This window comes from Giraffa tippelskirchi, chromosome 5 (genome assembly GCF_054371585.1).
Source record: "Giraffa tippelskirchi isolate mGirTip1 chromosome 5, T2T-mGirTip1v1.2.pri, whole genome shotgun sequence".
NCBI classification, from domain to species: Eukaryota; Metazoa; Chordata; class Mammalia; order Artiodactyla; family Giraffidae; genus Giraffa; species Giraffa tippelskirchi.
In genome coordinates, this window is record NC_137279.1 from 181976518 (window position 1) to 181994337 (window position 17820).

At 45.7% G+C, this 17820-nt stretch overlaps 2 protein-coding genes across 11 annotated transcripts in view; both read left to right on the plus strand.

The window, feature by feature from the left end:
* Positions 1–8708, plus strand: part of INPP5B (inositol polyphosphate-5-phosphatase B) — a 40335-nt gene extending 31627 nt beyond the window's left edge. For both annotated transcript variants that reach the window (XM_081495219.1, XM_081495218.1), the window contains exons 13-18: positions 1676–1911; positions 4385–4498; positions 5882–5966; positions 6336–6463; positions 7538–7649; positions 7889–8708. In XM_081495219.1, coding sequence (XP_081351345.1) covers positions 1676–1911; positions 4385–4498; positions 5882–5966; positions 6336–6463; positions 7538–7649; positions 7889–8031 — 818 coding nt within the window. In that variant the 3' untranslated portion in view covers positions 8032–8708. The remainder of the gene's footprint in view (positions 1–1675; positions 1912–4384; positions 4499–5881; positions 5967–6335; positions 6464–7537; positions 7650–7888) is intronic.
* A 1130-nt stretch (positions 8709–9838) lies between these two features.
* The window catches only part of MTF1 (metal regulatory transcription factor 1), a 37078-nt gene continuing 29096 nt past the window's right edge, over positions 9839–17820 (plus strand). For 4 of the 9 annotated variants that reach the window (XM_081495220.1, XM_081495222.1, XM_081495223.1 and 1 more), the window contains exons 1-2: positions 9839–9918; positions 11665–12123. In XM_081495220.1, coding sequence (XP_081351346.1) covers positions 11716–12123 — 408 coding nt within the window. In that variant the 5' untranslated portion in view covers positions 9839–9918; positions 11665–11715. Of the gene's footprint in view, positions 9919–10068; positions 10618–11664; positions 12124–17820 lie in introns of those variants that run through there. The other 5 variants (XM_081495224.1, XM_081495228.1, XM_081495226.1 and 2 more) reach the window with 3 other exon arrangements.

Genomic DNA, 17820 nt, shown 5'->3' on the forward strand with positions numbered 1-17820 from the left:
ACCCTGTCTTTTGCTCATTCTCCTAGAATAAACTTTTTGTTTCTGAATGTTTTGCTGTTTGCTTGAAACTTTTTCAAAGCCCTGTGGATGTTCAGTTCAGTTCAGTTGCTCAGTCATGTCCGACTCCTTGTCACCCCATGGACCGCAGCATGCCAGGCCTCCCAGTCCGTTACCAAGTCCCGGAGTTTACCCAAACTCATGTCCATTGAGTCTGTGATGCCATCCAACCATCTCATCCTCTGTTGTCCCCTTCTCCTCCCGCCTTCAATCCTTCCCAGCATCAGGGTCTTTTCAAATGAGACAGTTCTTCGCATCAGGTGGCCAAAGTATTGGACTTTCAGCTTCAGCATCAGTCTTTCCAATGAATATTCAGGACTGATTTCCTTTAGGATGGACTGGTTGGATCTCCTTGCAGTCCAAGGGACTCTCAAGATGGAGATCCATCCATAAATAAAATGTAAAATAGTAAAGGGTGTGAGTTCAATGTCAAAAGTATTCTCAGTCATGTGGATGTTCTATAACTTCACACAGAGAAAACACAAGAGTTCTGTGAAGCAGGGGTGGCTGTAACAAGAACCCTCTCACCTTCTGTCTCACTATAATCAACTCCCAATTGTCTGCTCTTGTGGTAAACATAATAGGGTGGTCATCCAGAAATTATGTCCAGCCCAACCACCTGTATCTCTCTCCCAGCTTCTCCTCGGCACTGTGTTGTGCTGTGAAGCAAAAGGGTTAGCCTGTTTTGTGGTCAGTGCACATGTCATATACAGATGTGAGAGCTGGACCGTAAAGAAGGCTGAGTGCTGAAGAATTGATGCTTTCAAATTGTGATGCTGGAGAAGACTCTTGAGAGTCCTCTGGACGGTGAGGAGGTCAAAACACTCCATCCTAAAGAAAATCAACTCTTGAATATTCATTGGAAGGACTGGTGGTGAAGCTGAAGCTCCAGTACTTTGGCCACCTGATGTGAAGAGCTGCCTCCTTGGAAAAGACTCTGATGGTGGGAAAGAGTGAACGCAAAAGAAGAAAGGGATGGCAGAGGATGAGATAGTTAGATAGGATCACCGACTCAATGGACATGAATTTGAGCAAACTCTGGGAGACGGTGGAGGACAGAGGAGCCTGGCGTGCTACAGTCTGTGGGGTCGCCAAGAGTCGGACACGATTTAGTATCTGAACAAAAGCAAGTGGACGGTTCACAGTCTAATAACATGTTGTATTTTCTACTGGATCCACACCTTCTTATTAATTGTTTCTAGCTTGAGCAGTGCGACCTAGAACATGAATTTAATAGCAGTTACCTATTCATGTTTTTGTTTACTGTTTTCAGTTCCCCTTTGGACCATAAACTCCTTGCTCACATGTCTCTCGAGTATGTGCATGTGTGCACGGTCAGTCTCTTCAGTCATGTCCAAGTCTTTGTGATGCTGTGGACTGTAGCCTGCCGGGCTCCTCTGTCCATGAGTTTCTCCAGGCAAGATTCTGGAGTGGGCCACCAAGCCCTCCTCAGAGGAGTCTCTTGAGTGCTGAGCGTGTAAATTCTTGCTGGTTGGCTGATACCTCTTATTTCCTTCCCCTAACTCTGTATGCCCGACCGTCTGCCAGCCCTTCTCTCCTCCTTTCCTTCTGGCCTCCCGCCAACCAGCATTTCTTTTTACATTTTTTTTTTTTTCAGATTCTGCTGTTGAGATTGAATTAGAGCTATTTGTAAATAAGACCACAGCTACAAAGCTCAACTCGGGTGAAGACAAAATCGAGGACATTCTGGTTTTGCACTTGGACAGGGGAAAGGATTATTTCTTGTCTGTGTCTGGGAACTACATGCCAAGCTGCTTCGGATCACCCATTCACACATTGTGCTACATGAAGGAGCCAATTTTGGACTTGCCGCTAGAAACCATTAGAGAGCTGGTGAGTTACTTGCCACAAGGAAACATCTAGAAGGATGCAGCAGCCAAGCCAGTCAAGGGAGAGGTTGTCATGCCTACCTTCCCAGGGACCTGCGGATTCTCTAGCCTCCATAGAGTTTGCCTATGCTGTCAGATATGTACTGTTGTTTATCAGACATCCTGACATTTTTTTTGTGGTTTGAAACAACAGCAAGTTATTGCTTCTCATGTGAGTTTCCAGCGTGGCTCTTTTGCTGGTCTCGCACAGGCTCATTTTTGTGGTCAGTGGCAGGTGTACTGGCCAGAGGGTTCAAGGAGGCCTCCCTCTCTTTCTTTCTTTTTAAAATAATTTCATTTGTTTATTTTATTTTTGGCTGTTCTCGGTCTTGGTTGCTGCATGGGCTTTTCTCTAGTTGTGAGTGGGGCCTACTCTCTAGTTGCGGTGCTTGGGCTCTAGGGCGTGCGGGCTTCAGTAGTTGCGGCACATAGGCTCAGTGATTACCGTTTGCAGGCTCAGTAGTTGTGGTTCCCAGGCTCTAGGTCCCAGGCTCATTAGTTGTGGTGCATGGGCTCCGTTGCTCCACGGCATGTGGGATCCTCTTGGACCAGGGATGAAAGCTGTGTCTCCTGCATCAGCAGGTGGATTCTTTACCACTGAGCCACTGGGGAAGCCCCTCCCTTACTTTCTTGGTGTTGGCTGCTCACTGGGCCTCTCCCTCGCTATGGGCTCTTGTCATTCAGTAGGTTGGCCTGAGCTTCCCTAAGTAGTGGCAAGAGTTTGAGAGCAGAAACTGTAAGGCCCCTTGTGGCCCAGGCTCTGAAACTCACATGGTGCCACTTCTGCCACATTTTATTGATCAGAACAAGTTGTGAGGTCAGCCCAGATTCCAGGGACGGGGCAAGACTCCACCTCTTGATGGGAAAACTGAAATGTTTTGCTGTGTTTTTCGATTCTTCACAATAATATATTAAAGAAATTCAGCCACAGATACCAAGACAATGCATGTCCCTGCTCCATGATAGTTATTTCTTTTCCTGTTTTATTCATCACTTTTTGTTTTGTTTTGTTTATTTTGTTGGCTGTGCTGCGTAGCCTGTGGGACCCTAGTTCCCCAACCAGGGACTGAACCTGGGCCCTCGACATTGAGAGCTCAGAGTGCCAGCCACTGGGCCACCAGGGAATTCCCTGTTTTAATCATCACTTGGTTTATTATCCTAAAATAATTTTCTGAGATCTAAAAAGAGTCATATGCAGACTTACAGATATTGAACAGAAACTTATGGTTACCAAAGGGGAAATGTGGGGAGAGAGAAATCAAGAGCTTGGGATTAACATATACATACTTCTATATATAAGATAGATAACCAACAAGGACCTCCTATATAGCACAGGGAAGTCTGCTCAATATTCTCTGGTAACCTGTATGAGAAAAGAACCTGAAAAAGAATAAATATATGTATATGTATAACTGAATCATTTTTATGTATACCTGAGACAAACACAAAATTGTAAATCAACTGTCAGTTCAGTTCACTCAGTCGTGTCTGACTATTTGCGATCCCATGGATTGCAGCACGCCAGGCTTCCCTGTCCATCACCAACTCCCGGAGCTTGCTCAAACTCATGTCCATCAAGTTGGTGATGTGACTCAACCATCTTGTCCTCTGTTGTCCCCTCCTCCTGCCTTCAGTCTTTCCCAGCATCAGGGTCTTTTCTAATGAGTCAGTTCTTTGCATCAGGTGGCCAAAGTATTGGAACTTCAGCTTTAGCATTAGTCCTTCCAGTGAATATTCAGGGTTGATTTCCTTTAGGACAGACTGGTTGGATCTCCTTGCAGTCCAAGGGACTCTCAAGAGTCTTCTCCAACACCACAGTTCAAAAGCATCCATTATTTGGTGCTCATCTTAATCAACTGTAGTCCAATAAAATTAAAAAATAAATAAAAAGTTCTTATGGAGATAATTCTAATACAAGGGAGCTAGTTTGGAACAGATTTTTGGCAATAGGTATGCTTTTCTTTTTTCTCCATTTCAGTTTTTAATTTAGGGACTCCTGAACTCTATTCTCTCCATTTTATAGATGAAAACAGAGGCCTAATAAGGGGAGTGATTTTTGTTACGGGTCTGTGTGGGGAGTTAACCCTGGACCTCAACCTTGCTTTTGGGTTTTGGGATTCCCAAGTCTGTGCTCTTTTTTCACCAGACCACACCATCTCTCTGGTTCTGACAGTGAAAGTGCTACAGGCAAGATGTTTGTTTCTAAGATGCTACGTATTTCACCTGATTCATTGAAACTACTTGACATAAGCCACTCCCAATTCTGAAGAGTCACTTTTCATACCTTGATCATGCCGCCTGATTTCATTTTTGCCTGATGAGCGTTTGCTTAGGGACATCAAAACGCTTCCCTTCTCCCATGGGTTTGCTGTCCCTATATCCTGCGTTCTCCTGAAGCCAGCCTGGTGGAAGCTCCATTGGTGGACCTTTCTTTTCAGACTCTGATGAGACTCCAGACTGAAGATAATGGGAGCCAATTGGAGAAACCCATGGACATCCCCAAGGAGCTCTGGATATTGGTTGATTACCTGTACCGAAATGCTATCCAGCAGGTAGGTGGCGCCGAGGTAGTCACACCTGACAGAGGCCATGCTGCCTTGAGAAAGAGCATCAGCCCTGAGAACTTTGGGCAGAAAACACTTTTCCCCTGCAGAACCTGTGGAACACTGCTCTTCCACCGTGGAGTGAAGGTTGACAGGTTCACGCGCCACACCCCCATGGGGCCCCGCTATTACATACAGCACCCAATTCTTCCGAGGGGAAGCAGCCTGGGAGGGCCTTCCCGGCAGAGCACGCTCCCTCCCTGGGCCTCTGGGGTCCCCCAAGTAGAAAGGCATCTGGAACCTTCTCAGAATGTCAACCTGCTCTCCTTTGCGGGAACTCTTGCCAGCTTCTAGGAATCAGGGGGGCTCACTTGCTGACAGGCCAGACGGGCAGCGGGACCGTGGAACCGTCAGGCCGTGAGTCAGGAAGCCTGATTTCTAGAGTGGGTTGGGCAAGCTTCCTGCCATCACTGATCGGTTTGTCTGGGGCCCGGGAGACCCATGGAAACTCGGATCTAGTGCGGCTCTGGCGCTTTAGTGCCGTGTACACTCGTAGCATATCTCTCTCTGCTTTTCCCCTCAGAGGTACTGAGCGTTACAGTGTCCCAAACTCTGTTCCAAGTGTTTTGCAAAACAACTTCACTTAGTTCTCACAGTAGTTCTCAAAAGAAGAATCAGATACTCAGAAGTGTGAAATAATTTGGCCAGGGTCCCAGAGCTGACAGATGGGCAGGATCGGGATTTGAACCCAGGGAATCTATAGGAGTCACCTTCTTAAGGACTATGCTAGTCTACCTTCTCTATAGAGTTCCTTTCAGGTATAACTTTTGAGCACTACATATAATATTGTTACTCTTCACAGTTATTGGGCATTGAGTCATTTTGTAAAACAAATGAATATAAGAGATCCTAGGACTCATGGAAATACCTTTATTGCCATAATCTCATTTTCTCAAAGGACTGAGGTACCTTTTTAACTTTCTCCATCTCATAAATGATATATCTTCTTCTTTTTTTTTTTCCTTTCTGGTTAATCCCTCTTAACACTGCAGGAACCATAGCTACTTTAAAGTTTTCCCTTCGGTCAGATCACCAGGGATCGAACTTGCACCCCCGGCAATGGGATCACAGCATCCTGATCACTGGGCTCCGGGGAATTCTCTCATAATAGATATATTATTGTGCTCAAGACCTGTTGTGGGAGCATGACTGAGAAGGCCTGAGAGATGAATTAGCCACATCAGCCTACATCACATTGTCTACTGGGGTGATTCAAAAGCCTCAACACACTCTCCCTTTCTGTACCCTGTTGGTGATTATGTTTCTAGGTCAGGAAATCATTGCTGCCTTTCTGAGAATAGAATTATTTTGTGACTCTCTTCCCTTTTTCAGGAAGATCTGTTTCAGCAGCCAGGCCTGAGGTCGGAATTTGATCATATCAGGGACTGTTTAGATACTGGGACGATTGATAACCTCTGTATCCTTTCAGATGTTTGTGTACCTGTGTGTATATGTGTGTGTGCATATGAGTAAGAGAAGTGAGCAAAAGGAATGGGTGATATTTTAAGGCTCAAAATCAGACATTGTGACCTCAGCTGTCATGTTTTTCTTATTTAAAGTTTGCATAGAGAAGACTTTACAACCGTAAGCAACCAATATATCAGGTATTTAGGAGAGCTTAACTAAGCTAACGGCCTGGCCCCTTCACGATGTCAGTCCGGCATCTGAGCACTGAGCAGAGAGCCTGGCTGGGCACGCAGCACTCTGGCACGTGCTGGCTCCTGGGCCTTTTCCTAATGGTGACCATGGCAGCAGCGTCATCTGTTCCTTAACGATGGGCCCAAAGCTGCTAGCAATCATTCTGTGGCCGAAGCCCTGCTGCTGTTCCTGGAGAGCCTGCCAGAGCCTGTCATCTGTTACAGTGCCTACCGCAACTGCTTGGAGTGTTCCGGCAACCTCACAGCAAGTAAACAGGTGAGGGCAAGCGTGGAGCATTGCCATGTTCATGTTGTAACCCTGGGTCTCATGCGGCCTACAGGAACAAAGTGGCTACCATCCATCCCCCAAATGCAATGTCTTAGAAACTCAACTTAAGTCTTTCCTTCCCAAACCCATTCTTCCTCTCATGTCCCTTTTCCTCTTAATGGCATCACCATAATTCCACTGACTCAGCCCAGAAAACGGAGTCATTTCCTCCTCCTCCTCTTCTCACCTTCCACACGTACGACCCCCTTACTCCGTCACTTTTCTTTCTTCCATTCCAGTTCCACTTTCCTTGGTTCCGGACCCTGCATTCATGCTCTGCTTCTGCTAATTGGTTTTACATACTGCCATTAGATTTGGGGTTCAAAAGTTCTCATCAGGTCCCCGTTAGTCAGAAAGACTCTCCGTTGCCAAATAAGGATTTTCGTAAACCAGTATTTGGGACTTTTTATGATCTCACCTAGTCGTACACATAAGTAACCTGTCAGAGCAGAATAATCTAGAAAATATGCTAACAATACAGGTTCCCGAGCCTTTCCCCACCTCCTCTGAATCAGAATCTTTTGAAATATATTTGGTGCAAGCTTTGCCACCAATTCTGAAATGCAGACAGCCAGAGTACTTTTTGAATTCTAGCCTGATTAACCCTTCCAGGCTTAGGGCCTGTTCAAACAGTAGTGCTCTTACCAAAATTGACTTCTCACAATGGGTTCTCTCTTCTTATCTCACTGTTTTCCTTATCTTGCCTTTTTCTACACTTTCTTTTGCCCTAACTGCTCTAGTCCTTACCTCTGCAAGTCCAATCTTCACTTATATTCAAGACCCAACTGAGATGTTTTTGGTTCCCTTAAGACTTTTGAGAACATGCAGTTAGAAATTTGCCCTCTAAATTCACGTAGCACTTGATCTATGCTTCTCTTTTGGCACCTGTGACGAGCGATCAGGGTTTTCTACACAGTCTTACTCATGTACCTGGATCGTGTGTACTCCATTCCTGGAATGTAACAGGCACTGGAGAAATGATTGAATGAACAAAAAGACAAATATCAATTCTCCCTCTCTCAGGTCATTACTACCCTTCCTGCCTGCCACAGAAATGTCTTCACCTATTTGATGGCGTTTTTGCAAGAATTGCTGAAAAATTCAGCAAAAAATCATTTGGATGATAATATTCTAGGTAAGCCAAGGATGTGTGGAAAGCACTCTGCAAACTGACTCATTACAAGAAGTGTGGTTGAGGAAGGTCCCAAGTCCACTGCAGTGGAACTAAAACCTCAAGCGCTGGGCAAAGTTTACCCTCAGATAGTTATTTTAAAGCAGAAACTATTGCCACGGGGGCACCCCTCCCCACTCTTTAGAACACGAGAATAAGTAGTACTTCTGCTGAATTCTGTGTTTTCTGTGTTTTTCATGCAGCCAGCATATTTGGTAGCCTGCTGCTTCGAAACCCAGCTGGTCACCAAAAGCTTGAAATGGCAGAGAAGAAGAAGGCTCAAGAATTTGTTCACCAGTTCCTCACTCACCCCGAGCCTCTCTCTCTCCTCTCCTATTCTGCCTGAGACAGCCAGTTACCAGCCCCACCTGTTTCAGCTCCAGAGCTGCCCTAAGAGGATATAAGCCCACAGGGAAGCCTGAGTGGCAGCTGCCTGTTTCCTGAGCCTAGACTGCCCTCTCCACCATGACCATCACACTCAGTGCTGCTACGAGTTGTGAAGACATTGAGGGGAAATCCACCACAATAAAACTGACATGCAGCGCTCAACTTTAGTTTTTTAACAGATTTTTTTTTTAATGTTTAAACAGCCATACTCCTTGTGCTCAACCTGCTTCCAAGGCATACAGTGCCTTCCCTGTAGCTTGGGCCGAACTCCCCACGATCAGATATTTGAACAAACTTTGGAGTCCTGAAGGATGAATTAGGATGCAAATACAAAGAATGTAAATGGAAGCTGTTGGATAAACAGGCCACACAGCCTCTCCAGGTGCTTTCAGCGCTCTGTCCAAGGACATGTGTGTACACATATGCAAACCCTGCCCTGCTTCCCACTCATAAATATGGCTCAACAACTCTGGAACTGGCCACTCAGCCTCCAAGGGCAATACAGTGGCTTGAAAATGAAAATGCTGAAGAAACTGGTGTTCTGGTAAAACAAGTGGAGTTTACCAGGCCAACAAATCCTCCCAACTGTATATAATGCATTCCCTCTGTGTGTAATATATTTTAACGATGAATGTATTTTTAACAGTGGTTGCTTGTTTTTATCTTTTTAGAGATGGCAGGTCCCAGCAGCTGGACATTTGTGGCTTAAGCACTGGGGGCAGCTGGTCAGGGGCCAGAGAGATATTTGCCTTGCAGTCTGGTGATAACAACCACTATTTACATTTTTCAAGGAAGAGCTAGTACAGGCATGGCCCCAACTCCTTGATCCCTAATCTAATTCCTGAGGGTTGTCCCACTCTGAATATTCTAAGAGAAGTAGCTTATAGGGAAGACGGTTGTGGCTGATGAGAAGTTCTGACAGCTAGATCTAACAAGCATTTACAAGTCTGGAGCAGAATGAAGGCGCGTTCAAAATCGCTTCTTGGAACACCACCACTCCTCGGCAGTGTAGTGATTTAGACAGGGGCAGGCTGTACGACAATGTGAACGGCAAAGAAAGGGAATGGCCAGTAGGTGGCACTGCCTGGCCCGGGTGCGTGTCCGGAGGAAGCCAGCAGTCCTCTGGAGGAGAGAAACTTGGGAGACACGGCCCGGGCAGGCGAGTGAGGAGGAAGCTGGGCGTCTTAAAAGAGCCTGTGCGAGGGGGAAGAGGTGGCGGCGCCCTCTGGCCAGGCCTGGAATACTCCCCATTTCTGCCATTTGGGTCCAGGCTTCCTTTCTGGGGCCCTCCCGGCCTACTAACTCTGTTGGGTGAGGAGGGGAAGCTGGAGCTACAGGAGAGACGCGGGAATGCCACAGCTTTCCAGGTTTCCCCCTTGCGGTCCCGGCCGGAATTCAGCGGCTAACTGTGGTCCTTCCCGTCGGGCTTGCGGCTGCCAAGGAGACGGCAGCGCAAGCCCCGCTGAGGCGACTTCGGGTTAGTGATAAGCGGGTCTGACCCCTCTTCTTCGCATCTGGTGCCTCTAGAGCGGAGCTCCGGACTCCGGCAAGCAGAATACGAGGCAGGCTCTTCACCGCGCGGGCGGAATTCGCGGCCCAGCGAGGTATCCGCGGTGCCCGCCCCGCGCCGCCCCGCCCCGCCCCGCGCTCGCCAATTGGAGGCTCGAGCTCAGCCCCCACACTGACTAAACCAACCAGAAGCTTCAATGGGAGGCGGAGCGCGTATCTTCTCTTTCCTCCGGAAAGCGGAAGCGGAAGTGACGTTCGGGGAAGGTGGGGGCAATCATGGTGCCGCTGGGGAGGGGAGAAGCTGCTGCCGCCGCCGCCGTTGCCGGGAGCCGCGGAGGTAAAAGGCGAAACTAGACGCGGCCTGGGCTGAGGACTTTCCGGGAGGCACGGGACTTAGGCTTCCTCCTGAAGCATTTTCCAGTAGGGACCCCAGACTGGTTACCATAGGGACCCCACCCCTCCTCCGTTTCCATGGGGATGAGTATCCAGCCCCCCTCCCCTGTTTCCATGGAGATCCGGACCCTGCCCCTCTTCTCCCGGCTTGGAGCCCCCCAGCCTGACTTCGGTTTTCTTCGTGTAGCCCTTGACGGGGGCTATCTCAGACAGGTTCCTTTTCCCAGTCTCCTCTTAAGGGTGCTCCGTTTGTACTTCTCGTTTGCCATCCTCAAAGCTCCTGGTCTTGTTTGTTCCGGACAGTTGGTCTCTGCGTTGCCGCCTGTGGTGCTGGGGCAGCCCAGTGGGGCCCCCGGTGCTCTTATCTCTCCTCTCAGATGCAGCGAAATGTGCATCTACCGGGTTGCGTAAGCCAGAGCAAGGGGTCGGGCCGGTTCCTCCCGAATCAGATCCCCTGGCCTGTCTCTAGTAACTACCACTGTGTCTAGCCGCCCTACCGAGTAAAGGTTCACTTTCTGATCCGAAGCAGAAGAGAAAGATCAAGTGCAAAGCCAGATTGAAAGCTAAAAGTGATGTACTGATTATTTGTAAATTCTCTATTCTGTCTGCCAAACCCGCCTTTGTGGAACCGGTGTGTTTGCAGGTAAAAGAAGAATCACTATTCCAGGACAGGAAAACTTCAAGTTTGGTATTTTCCCCAAGAGAGTATATCCTTCCAAGAGGGTATATCTGCAAGTCTTTAATTCATTTAACTGACATCTCCTGAACTCCTCATGCCTAGGGACTAAAATAAGACTCATCATTCCCTCATTTCAGAGAGCACCCTATAAAACTTAGCTTCTAGTGAACACCAGATTGTTTTAGGAGATTAATAGATAAAGTGATCTTCATTAGATATCCCTGATTAGGGGGTTAGCTCCACTACCCAGAAACTGAAACATCTGTCTGGGATGGAGAGGACAGATTCACTGGTGATTCCCCTGCTGTGGTCAGACATTGCGTTTTAACATACATTATGTCTTTTACTCCGCATAACAGTTTTGTGAGAACAGAAATTACCAGTCCCACCCTACGTAAATGAAAAGTAAGGCACAGAAAGTTACCCAGGCAGAAGTAGGAAAGCCAGGATTTGTGGCTAGGTGACCCTACCTTCAAAGCCCTGCTTCTTCACCATAGACTTACTGCCTCACTGTTTCATTTCGAGTTTCCTTTCTTTAAGATTTATAACAACTCAGCCCTGAAACAGTTTATCCCTGTTTCCCCTTAAGTATTTTGACTAACTTTCACAGTGTTTGGCAGTAAGGCACATTTGGAAGGTCTAATGAGCTGCTACTTATTACTTCCACCTAAAATTTTTATTTTATTTATGTATTTTATGTATTTAAAAAATTTCTTTGGCTGCACTAAGCGGCTTGTAGGATCTTAGTTCCCAGACCACAGATTGAACCTGGGCTCTGCAATCCTAACCACTGGGAATTCCCATTACTTCCATTTTTTTAAAAAAGGCATTGTTTTTCCTTCAAAATGACTTGATAGTTTTCAACTTAAAGAAAAAATTCCCAAAAAAGATGTTTTTCATTACTCTGGCCTGCTCTTATATGGAGAGGAAAAAAGAGTCTTATGACTGCTGCAGAGGTGAGGTCCCTGGGTCCTGTGGTATGACTCTGACTCTGGTTTTGTTCTCTTGTAGACAGGTCACTACCTTTCCATTTCTCACAATTGGGCTGAGCACAACTGAACCATGGGGGACCACAGTCCAGACGACAGCATCAGCTACTTTGAGGTAGAGGAAGATGAGCTGACCCCCGATGACAAGATGCTCAGGTTTGTGGATAAGAACGGACTGGTGCCTTCCTCATCTGGAACTGTTTACGATAGGACGACTGTTCTTATCGAGCAGGACCCTGGCACTTTGGAGGATGAAGATGACGATGGACAGTGCGGAGAACACTTGCCTTTTCTAGTAGGGGGTGAAGAGGGCTTTCATCTAATAGATCATGAAGCAATGTCCCAGGGTTACGTGCAACACATTATCTCACCAGATCAGATCCATTTAACAATAAACCCTGGTTCCACGCCCATGCCAAGAAATATTGAAGGTGCAACCCTCACTCTGCAGTCGGAATGTCCAGAAACAAAACGTAAAGAAGTAAGTAAAGCAGTGGGTGAGGGCCTAGTTTGGCTTTGGGGAGGGTCGTTAAATCGCACTAGATGGCAGTTTCAGCTGGGGAGTATCAGAGCCCCTGGAATTAGGACCTACAGTGGCTTTCCTTAACAGGATATACTTCATGTTTTGTTGTGACTTTTCTGAAACTTTCAGTGTGTATGACTACTTTGAAATCTGGGAAAGCTAAATTGCTACTTTTCCAAATTCCTCCTCAGATTATCAATAAAATAGACATTTCACAGAGGTAAATCCATGTGTCTGATGCAGAAATAACTGTGTTGTGTAAAAATACTTTGTTTTGGAGAAATGAGTGTTTGCTGGAGTATGCTTTATTAGTGAACATGTAGTGGATAATAAAGGCTAGCTTTGTTTTGTAAGGAACTCGAGCAAGAGGCAGTATATCTAAAAGTTTTCATGCTCGTATTTAGCTAGTGCGTGTAAGGTAACTCATTATTACAATGCTTTGAAAACTGTAAAGCATGATACAAAGTGGTGATAATTAGCAGAGTAAAAGATGTGGTTTAAAGGTAGTGATGTACATTTTCCAGGAACTAATTGCAGGTCAACTCGTAGATCCCTGGTAGTTGCAATGCTGGGGACTAACTGTCAGATGTTGCTAAACAGCCATTGGGTAAATTGTTTCGCAAAGTATTTTTCTCTTTTACTGTAATTCAGGTCTTGAAACTGGAGAATTTGATTATTCGTGGCATATGGCTTTCCTTTGCTAGGCTTAGCATCTCAGAGCTGGAAGGGAGACCTAGTGAGACCATCGTGTCGTACCTCCCACCTCATGCAGGAATCTCTCTGCAACAGTTCCTCTGGTCTCTGCCTGAATACCTCCAGAATGATGAGAGCACAGTGTTCCACAGTTCAGCCTAATACAAAGTTTGTTGGCCAGCTCTGATTGTTAGAAAGCTTTGGCTTATATGAAGCCAAGAATCTGCCTTCCTGCAGCTGATCTTCCTTTCTGAGCAGCGAGCTAAACCTTCCTCCCACAGAGGGCAACCCATCAAGGTAGTTAAAGATTACGGGTTTCTCTACATCTTCTCCACTGACTTTAGTGTCCCTCTTATGACATCTTCCCCTAGTTTCTCATCATCCTGGTCACTTTTGATTGTATGAGTTCCAATTTTCCAGAGTCCTTAAAATTTGTAATTCAACACAGTCTCGCAAGTGTTAGTCAGCTGGCACCGAATACCGTGCGACTCTTATCTCTTCATCTGGACACTGTACTACAATTACTATATGGTCTGTATTTTATTAGCAATGACATCTTACTGTTAGCTGACACTTGAAAATCTCTAGACTGGTGTGTCTTAGCTGGGGATAGTTTTGTCCCCCAGGAGACATTTAGCAACGTCTGAGGACATTTTTGGTTGTCACCTTGGGGAAATGATACTGGAATCTATTGAGTAGAATCCAAAGATCCTGTTAAACATTCTAGTACACAGGAGAGCCCCCTACAACAAATAATTAATTGTCTGGCCTCAAATGTCAATTAGCTGTATTCCAATAAAATTTTACTTACAGGAGAAAACAGGCGTTGGGTTTCCTGGACTTCCCCTAGACTAGAACAAAGGGAGCTGTTGAAGAGAAGGATGAAAAGATAGCAGACGTCCAGACGTGGAAGGCAGTGATAGCATGCAGAGGGTCTGGACTGTGTTCTGGAAGTACACTGAAGGTGTCTGAGCCAAGGAGTGATGTGGTTAGAGTAGCATTTTAGAAATGTTGCTCTGGTAGCTGTGGCAGCTTGATTGCCTGGTTAGGAGATGGTTTCAGTTTAGGTTTGGGATTTCCTTTGAGTCTGATGAAGGTTAACATGGAAAGAATCCAGAGCTTTTGTTGAAGTATAAGAGAATGTGGTTTATTAGTGAAGTTTGGAGAACGAGTGGTGAATTGAGTCGGATTCAAAGGATTTATCTGTTTTTCTAAGCATGTTGAGTGTCTTCTGTCTCTTAGCACAGTGGCCACGCAGATGACTCATGGAGCTTCTGATCTCAGTAGTGAGTTAAGTAGTTCACATCCACTGTGGTGGGTACTTTGAGGCCTCTTCAGAGTGCTCTGTGCAGGCTGAGGAGAAAGCGGCTGACTCCTGTTCCCCTTGCCCTCCAAGAATGGTGATTCCATTAACAGGAATCAAGAGGACAGGAAGAGGAGAATATTTGGTGGGGAAACTGGTGAGCTGGTTGGAGTATATTGAATGTATAGTCCTTGGAGAAAAGTAAAGTGAACAAGTTGAGAAGCTGTTTGGAAATGTGGATCTGAAGTCAAGGAAGGGGTTTGGGATGAGAGTTGTGAATCCATGAAGGTGCAGTAGTTCAAACTGTGGGCAAATAACCCAAGGGAGAAGAAGTAAGAATTGTTCTGAGAATTTAAGGGTTAGAAAGAGAAAGAGGAACCAGAGATCACATAGTCCTGGAGATGGGTGGAGCACGATGTTGTGGAAGCTGAGGGAAGAGAGATTTAAGAAATGTGAATATTCTTTTTGTGACCCTGAAGAGGGGTTGAGGGGCTGAAGATGAGCCATTAGTTTTGCTGCTTGTGCAATTGATCACTTCGTGGGAAGACGTTCACTGGAGGCTGAGGCCAGATTTCAAATGATGGAGAAATGAGTGGGTGGTGAGGAAACAGGAGGCAGGAAGCATCAAGTTTTTGTTTTTTTTTTTTCTCTCTCTTTTTTAATAGGGTAGTTGGAGGAAGAAAACTGATGAGGCAGTAGTAAGTAAGGGGAATGGATCATTTTTTTAGCAGAGGAAATCTGAACATGGCTTAGGGCCTAAACTTTGGGCCATCCTCAGTTAATGATTACTATGTGAGAGTTTTTCAAGAGCAGATGTTTGGGAAACATTTAAGTTAAGACAGAGATTTCTTTATTAATATGGGATTTCTCAAGAGCTTTTGATAATAACCAAGAAGGAAGGAAATGCAGAATTCTCCAAATATTTTGAACTTGGGAAACCATTTTTTCAGGTCTTATTCCCATGGGCAGTGTTTTGTGGAGCACATTTTGGGAAATGCTGATCTAGGCAGAAAAGGAGGAGATGGTAGGGAAGGGAGGATTACGCAACCAGTGATATGAGCTGTCACTTTTCCACTCCATCCTACTTGCAAGCCTGGTTTACCATTCATGTCTTTTGATCCTTGATAATCATGTTGAATAAGACAAGTACCTTGCTCAGCCCACCATGGATTTAGCTCACTGTGCTTTCCTCCCACCATGTTTTCCCATTCTATCCATGAGACCTACATGGAAGGTTCTAGAAACTGATTGAAATCATTAGGTGTGAGGTTGGTTGGGGATTGAGGGAGAAGCAGCAGTGGCTTTCAGCCTTTGAAAATTGTGCGTAATGACCAGACATTCAGTAGACTCGCCTTTCTGGAGCACCATCGTAACTGTAGCTTTTGTTGTAACAGGGATGTTATTTTATTTCTTGGCATTTAAATCCATTTAATTGGTATGAGGAGGCCAATGTTTATGACTGTCTGATAACACTCTTCATGATTTCTTCACATTCCCCCTACCTCCACCTTTAAAAAAAACTGACAAAAAAACCATGGTCTTTTTCTCCATCTCTATGCCCAGGTGTTACTCTTAAGAAATCAAATCATTTGATAGCTAGTCTTCTTGGCTTGCTAAGCAGCTTATTTTCTGAGTCAGATTTTGGCTTGATTTTCCTGTTTACCTTAGATTGTTCCATTGTTTGCTATAGTGTGTGGTTGGCTTACCTGTTACTTCATTTTTTTCTCCCTTGTGCTTGTTTTGTGCAAAAATAAACCAGCCAGAACCTTGCTACAGATCCTGCCTCTTTCTGCAGGGCCACTGGTCATTCCCATTCAAATTGCACCTGTCTTATTCTTGTACTTGCTACTTTACTGCTGTCTGCCTGTTGACTTGTTATTGTTGTTTAGCTGCCAAGTTGTGTCCAACTCTTTGTGACCCCATGGATGGCAGTGCACCAGGCTTCCCTGTCCTTCACTATCTCCCGGAGTTTGCTAAGACTTAAGTTCATCGAGTCAATGATTTAGAAACTCGCAAATCAAAACCTTGTCACTCTGACCTGTCAGAATGAGAATCTGTCATTCTCAGGGCCAGCATTCTTAAGAATTCCTCCCTTAATACCTTTTTACTCCAGGTTTCTAAGCAGCTATGTTTCCTTTCATCAGTCCATGCAGTCGCTGGTTTCCCAAACTTTTTTACGTCTTTGCCCTTGCCGAGACCGTCTCAGGACTGTCGAGTTACTTGTTCCTCCTCCTCTGAACCACAGCAGTGAATGTGTCTCCCCGCACCCCTCAACTGACCTTGCACTTCTCTGCTGCGTGGTTGGCCAAGAAGGGTGAAGAAACCCGGGAGTCACATACCAAATATGCTCTTCACTATGCACCAGCGTGTTCCAGAGCATTGATTGGGAGAGAACATATTTTTTTACCAAGAAGCACAGCTACAGGGATGCTTAATGAATTGGGTTGCTTGCTACATTGGTCAGTGACATTCCAAGGGATCTTTTTGTGTGTGCGTGTGACAAATTTTAAGATATAGAATAAGGGGGAAAATTTGACTCCAGTGTTTCAAAGCCTTTTTGCAATGTGCCCTTTACCCTGGGGACCCAGTTCCAGTCTCATCGCTCATTATCAATCCCTTAGGCAGTGTGAGGATCCTCTCAGACAAACCAGGTTGTTGCTGACTCTGCAGGGGGGACCGCCCACTTGTAGTCTTTGCTCGCGGTGATTCTATTCCTTTACAGGTTCCCTTGTGAACTCCCACAGAATTGCCCTGCAGAACTAGGACAGAGACAGTTGCTGCTTGAAATGCTAGTATTGAGGATCTGTTCATTCTTTCCACAAGCTTTTACTTATTGAGTATCATCAGCATTTGTCAAATATCAGGAAGGACAAAGAAATAATCCCTGCCCTGAGCGACTCTGGGGAGTCCGGAAGGAAGACCGCTGAGGCCGGAGGCGCGGGGTTTGGTAGGAAACCAGGGTTGAAAGCATTTTCCCTTGCCAGCAGATGAAGCCAGTTGAGCACTGTCTCCTGCATGCCCGCATGCGTGTCACGTACTTCTCTTCAGCCATCAGCATTTCCATCATTGAGGCCCACTGGCTTGGAAGAGAGACCAGGGCGACTTTACGTTCCTACTGGTTTTCCAGCATAATGCTGCAGGAATAACAGTTCCAGATTTACATCGTACATAGGCTGTACCTGTTGAGTATTGCTAAAATTTCGATGTAGGACATTGGAGAAAGAATCTGAATGTTCATGTTTTTCTCTTATTTAAATCTAGCTTATTCTTAAAATTGTTTCCTCTGTGATGTGCACAGGGATAAGTTAGAGCTAGGTTCCATCTTGGTCTGGTATATACTGAGTGGCCTTGGGCGAGCTGCTCTGTTTCCTCTTTTGTAAAATTGAAATAAAAATATCCTGTCGCTTTTCGTCAAGGTGAAATAAGCTTTATTCATTTATAAATACACAACAAGGGGTGCATAAAACGCTCAGGATCGTGTCTGGTAGTTGTTTGGTGAATGTCCATTTTCTTTCTCTTCTTCGTAGGCCGACGTGGTTCTTTTCTTTTCTTGTTTTAACTTACTGCTGGCAGCACTGGGTCTTTGTTGCTGCGCTCAGGCTTTCACTAGCTTCGGAGTTGAGAGGAGCTCCTCTTTGTTGCGGGGCCTGGGCTTGTCC